At 32.4% G+C, this 6,132-nt stretch overlaps 1 protein-coding gene and 1 long non-coding RNA gene across 2 annotated transcripts; both read left to right on the top strand.

The window, feature by feature from the left end:
• Positions 1–592: 592 nt before the first annotated feature.
• Positions 593–1,559, top strand: LOC146170405 (uncharacterized). The gene is made up of 3 exons (XR_014501355.1): positions 593–782; positions 1,016–1,186; positions 1,440–1,559. It is a non-coding gene; the product is annotated as an uncharacterized LOC146170405 (long non-coding RNA).
• Positions 1,560–2,546: 987 nt separating this feature from the next.
• Positions 2,547–5,848, top strand: LOC146170404 (uncharacterized). The gene is made up of 7 exons (XM_083391774.1): positions 2,547–2,551; positions 2,619–2,746; positions 3,347–3,459; positions 4,362–4,447; positions 4,663–4,793; positions 5,127–5,265; positions 5,776–5,848. The coding sequence occupies exons 1-7, from the start codon at positions 2,547–2,549 to the stop codon at positions 5,846–5,848; spliced, it is 675 nt and encodes a 224-aa protein (XP_083247900.1).
• The last annotated feature ends 284 nt before the right edge of the window (positions 5,849–6,132 follow it).

Raw genomic sequence — 6,132 nt, 5'->3', positions numbered from 1 at the left:
TCACATTTCAAATGTTAAGTTGTCAAAAATAGTTGGGATTTTATTTCCCAAACTCCTGCTGGCTACATCTGTAATTGTGAACCTGTGGCATCATGAGCCATTTTGGCGCTGGTCTAGAATCCTACCACAAAGCGCATTATTTGGGTTAGGTTGCGGGTTAGCGTTTGGGTTAAGGTGGGTCAAGTATTATTATTAAATAAATAATATAATAATACTTGACCCACCCACACCCAAACGCTAACCCGCAACCTAACTCAATTTTGTGCGTTGATTTCATAACTGTGGTAGGATTCTAGACCAGCGCCGCCATTTTAATATGGTTGTTTCAATATTCATAAAATTTTGGTTAAATTTTGTAGCCATATTTAGGGATTACACTTAAATTTAACAAAATCCTGAAATATTATCAATTATTTTTGCAGGTGCTTGCATTACAACAACAAACCTTGTGAGACAAACAAGTGGAAATGGCCACACTTGGGCTACAAACTATGTGGGACCTCTTTATAGTGGCTCCTTTCAAGATACAGCCACCAATAAAGTTGTGGGTTGGGTTATTTACTTCAATTCCGGTTATTCAATCATCGCAATTCGTGCCGATGAATGTGGGACGCCCTCAAGTGACGACCAGTCAAAGTTCAGTGCAAGTTGTTCGATAAGTGGAAATTCTGTTTTACTTTCCATCAGTGCAACTTCTCTACTGACAACTGAAATCGTTAAACTTGAAGTTATTGCATCTGGAACATCATGCGTTGATCTAACTACGTATATTTCTGTACAAGGTAATAGTTTTTGTTTAAATCTTGTATGCTTGTGTTGTGCAACTTACTTATAAACTAATTATAACATTTTTTTGTGAATAATTCAATTAAATTATATAGTTAAACTGATTTTAAAATAAAAGATTAATTTACGCAACAAATTATTTGTTTGCTTCTTTTTGATCACTTCAGCTTTTTAGTGAATTAAACTCAACTTTATTCTCCTTGTTTAATAAACAAATGCATTTGTTTAGATTGTGGGAGTCCAGGTCTTACTGGTGTGGAACCACCGCCAGCAAATAGTGTTTACGGCGACTCACACACTTTTATCTGCAATACAAACCACAGCGGTGAAGTTGTGAATGCAACTTGCAAAGCTGATGCCACCTGGAGTTTAACAAATGATACTTTCTGTTCAGCGAAAGGTTTGTGTTTTCACAAATAGCGACTAGTTTTATATATAATTTGTGTCATATTACTTTACAGTTATAACAAACTCTGCTGTATTTCATTTGTTGAGAATATTTTATGAATTACATCATTTTTTATGATAATGCAGTGTCAATAAGGTTTGGTTGTTTGGAAAACATATGTTTTCTACTTAATAAACGACTTGTATAGGTCTATTTGAAACAGTAGGAATGTAGCCTGATTAAAAACATATTTTTAACTTTACAGTCATTGAACTTTTCTCAATCATCCCAAGTTCATTTCAACTTCTTGCTGCAACTGTTTCTGGATATTTAAAGTTATTGAAACACAACTTCCAATTGAACTTTTTAATCAATGACGAAGTAGGTTAACACAATAATGTATATTAATGTTTTTTAATAAAGTTCAAACTTTATTGCTGTTTTGTTAAATAGTTTATTTATTTTCTTGTGTTTTAAAATAATCTAATTTATATTTGCGGAAACCCACGGACACTAAATTAGAACCGAGCTGTGTTCTTGTTATTGCTGATATAGTAGAGGTATTTTGCTGGGGGGATAATTGCGGAACTATCCGGCAAGCCTTCGTCAGGGACTGACACACAAAGCCAACAAGACACAAAGTAAAATCACAATAAGAAAAAAAAGAAAAAGGGAGATAAAAATGTGCGAGACGCGTTCAAAATTCACAGCGATAAAACAACGTTCAAAATATAAAGCGATAAGACAACGCGCAAATTAGAGGTTATCTTTTAGCACCTGTCAGTACGGCGCTGGAAAAAAGACGTCCGTTTTGATATTCATCGTATCCGGCGTTCAGTGTATCTGCCAGGATTCGCGAAACAGCCGTTTTCGGTAGTCGCTCTCTCTAGCAAGAACAGTGCCCCCCCTGACGAAGGCTTGCCGGATAGTAAGCCGAAACGTTGGTAGAAAATAATACAAATTGCCAGAGGAACCTGTTTTAAATATACTATGCCTGGTAGCAACAGCATATTTATAAATATCGAAGTGCTTTGGGCAACGATTAGAGATTATTTATTTATTTACATATTTTTTTATGTAGTAATTAGCATGCTACATTTTGTAGCAATATGCATCTCACAGTATTTAAAATGTTTAGAATTTATTACAAAAGACATAATACCAGAGAATATAAATTATGCATTGTTTATTTTTGTCTTCACTTTCAGCTTCTGTAAACATTTAGCTTTTTGCAGGTAAAGGGTTGAAAATTTAAATCATAATGTTTAGATGTATAATATGTGCCTAATTATAATACAGATATAACTATGTGTCATATAAAGGCACAATTTTATTTTACCAATTGGCAATTATTGCTTATTTTATCTTTACAATGATGTAATAATTAACACCTAATATTTCAAATATGTGGTAATTTCTAAATAATAGCGATATTGTTTTACAGTTATTTCCTTGTGGAAAGTCTAGTAAACATTCACTTTAGACTTGAAGCACTTACACTAGAGGATAAAAGTTTGTCTGTAACAACAATTGATGGAGTTATTATTGGGTTTGCAAACCTTAATGTCAGACGTAAGCATAAATTAATGTTGCTTATCTTGTCTTGAAAAGAATACTTAAATGTGGGTACAGTAGTTTGGATTGTAATCCTTTAAATGTTTTTGTAATATAAAATGCTATTCAATTTATTTTATTACATATCATTATGCTGGTGTTTTTAATTAATTTACTTATTTGAAACCAAGTTTTAAAAGAGTCGTGATTTTTTTTTTAAAGAATGATAATACTTTCTGCTCAGTTAAAGGTTTGATTTATAACAAATAATAACAGACCAAGGGCTAGATCCTACCCGCCAGTTTGTTTATTATAAAGTTTGTGTTGTGACAAATCAGCATTATAATGCAATTTTAATTGTTAAAACATTAACTTTAAAAATACTTGCTTGCCCCTGCATCACAAAACAGCTGCAAAATGATTGATTGTAGGTCAATGTGTTTCCATGCAAATAATATTGTAATATTGCAAATGCCTAAACCACACATCGTGTTTCTTCTATGTTGTATTTGTGATGTAGTTATTTATCACCTTTATATATTGTCGATCTTTCCTGACACTTTTATATTTTAGAGGATTAATGGGATATATTTGTAAGTAAAAACGAATATTTTTTAGTTAAAGGATTCTGGATCTATCCAAGCCCCGTCCAAGTTGTTGGTGGATATGTGGACCTTCACATTGATCTTGCAAAAACCAACTTTGAAATCTACTTTGTAATCGATGGAGAAGTAAGTTTTAACAACTTTAATAAATGATTCTCATGTAAAAGGTTACAATAATGGTTAAATGTATTCCACTTATTGAACAAAGGCTGTTTTCTGATTTGAGCAGCTATTTTTTTATTTTTTTCTAATTTGTTTCAAAACATTCTTGTCATTAAGTTGTTAGAGCAACAAAAATATACTTTGTTATAACCATTTTGTTATTGAAACATGTGCTCGCATTCTGATTCAGTAAATGTTAGACCCTGATATTTTCAGATCAACTCTAACTTCTAATATTGAACATTTGCAAAAACAGGAAGTACAGTGGTTGATATAGTTGAGTCCGACGATGCAGCGTAGTATTTAATATTTTTTATTATTTTTAAAGCTTGTGAATACATAATGTTGCTGACGCTAAGCTGTCTTCTAAAACTCTCACGATTGACTGTGAACTCACGGTGATTCTAATCACACCCAAGTTGTTTCTTTACACCAGGAGTGCGAGTCAGTTAAACAAAAACAGGGTTTGACGCTACAGCCTAAGAATCAAACTCTACAGCCTGATAAAACTATTTCTGTAATTAAAATAAGGTAAATACTGAATATACAACAATCCTCTCATAGGGCTGTCATATAGTTCACTCGCCAAAATATGTGATTTAAAAATATTCTTTGCAGTTAGTGTCCTTAATAGTTCTGAGTTTGCATCGCATGTACACGTCCGACTCGGAACTCAGGTAGTCTTATTTGAATCCAAAGCCTGACCCTAGCAAAATAAATATACTAAAAAATAAACATACTGAAATAAGGTTGTAGCATATTTGTTTAAATAATTGGTGATTGACTTCCCCAAATAACCGTAAAAAAAAAATGCAATACTTGCTGAATCCTTTGTATGAGCTTTAATTCTACACTTAAACTTTTAGATTGCCTCCACATGTCGCTACCATGGTTCCTCCACATGTGAATGCACCCAAAGGATTGGAAGCATTTACAACAACAGAACACATAGGTTGGTTTGATGGTATCCATGAAATTACAGCATAGTGTTTTCATTTCCTGCATTTTTACGATGAATTCAAAAAAATATGGATTGGTTATATTCACTCATAAGATAAACAATTAAATTTAGTTGACAGACCTCGGTTGAACGTAATGTAAAATATTTGACCCAACCAACCGAGACAACCTGGTCCACAAAAGAAGAAATGTTCTTTTGTTTTCCAGCGGTTGTTCGATTGGTAGCTTCTTTGTACGCAATTACATTAGATTGGAGCCACTCATTTCAAAGGATAAAAATATTTCTGTCACAACGACTGATGGTATTACCCTTCAAAATTTCAATCTTGATGTACGATGTAAGTTTTTTTTTTCTTTATTTTTTTATAGCCTTTGTGGATTAAAAACTACAACTTAGTATTTATAACAACTTATAAACCACGGTGATAAAATATTCATCTACTATACAGCTATACCAACAAAAATATATTCCTAAAAAAATAAATTCGTCCATAAATCTACTCTCAAGTTTTTTATGCACTCCTTGATTTTTCGTTTAAGTTGTTGCAAGTGTCAGCTGATTAAAAAAGGATCAATATTAAAATAGAATTACGATTTTAGTTAAGTGCATGTTATTTGAAAGATGGGTGGCTGTTTTTGACTGTGGCAAAAAATCCAATCTTTCAATTCAGATTGTGGAAATGTGACATCGGATGGAGTTATCCAGGATGTTCCAGCCAACAAGGGACATGGGAGCAGTCACAAATTTACATGCATGAGTGGATATAGTGGCATGAACCTACAGCCATACTGTGATTATGATGCTCAGTGGTTGGGAACACCTTTGTGTATATTTGGTAAGAAAATAATTCTTCCTAGGTTTAAAGAGTTTTAGAAGTGAATTTGACCTTATTCAGACACACATTTTATTAATATTAAACTGGAAAGTCTTGGATTGTTGCTTTTGTTGCATTATATTTTATTTACAACAATTCTCCCTAAAGTGTAGTTGTAGGTGAATGACACTTTATTTATTTTCAGTTAAAACCCCCCTAACCCTTGCAACTTCACCAAATGGATTCTTACCAGGAAGCAACATAACTGCATCAATATCACTTGTGACCAATTCTACAGCTTTTCGCTTTAAATGGTTCATCTCCGAACTTGTAAGCGTGATTTGTGGGTCTTTATATTTTAATTTTCTTCTTTAATATTATTATTTTATTTATGTTTACTTTTAGCCACTGTTTTAACATATTCTTACTTAATCTATTACTTTGCCTGTGTATTGGTGATACCCGGTTAAGCATGCTTGAATGAATATTTTTTCTCTTGTTTTAGGAGGTTGGAGATTGCTCTTCACATGAATGTTATGAAAATTCAGGAAATGTTTATCAAAGTCAAGTTTTATTGAAGTAAGTAAGCATTTACCATTTGCTTCACTGATGAGTATGTTGTATGTCACTTTAACACCAACTGATTGGTATATGTTGCTTGTTTAACCTGTTGTTGCATCTTTAAACTCCTTAAGCACAGCACATCGAACAATTCATTTACTTTTAACTGTGCAAAAATAATAGAAAATATGTTTACTGTTTGAAATTTATTGTTATTTTCTCTATTGTCTATTTTTAATTTCATGTTATAAATATAAATGTTTTAATTTAAAGCATTGTGAGAAACGATAGCTCAGTTTAT

Source organism: Ascidiella aspersa, chromosome 1, assembly GCF_963924565.1.
Source record: "Ascidiella aspersa chromosome 1, kaAscAspe10.2, whole genome shotgun sequence".
Taxonomy (NCBI): domain Eukaryota; kingdom Metazoa; phylum Chordata; class Ascidiacea; order Phlebobranchia; family Ascidiidae; genus Ascidiella; species Ascidiella aspersa.
This window is presented reverse-complemented; position numbering and strand designations above follow the sequence as displayed.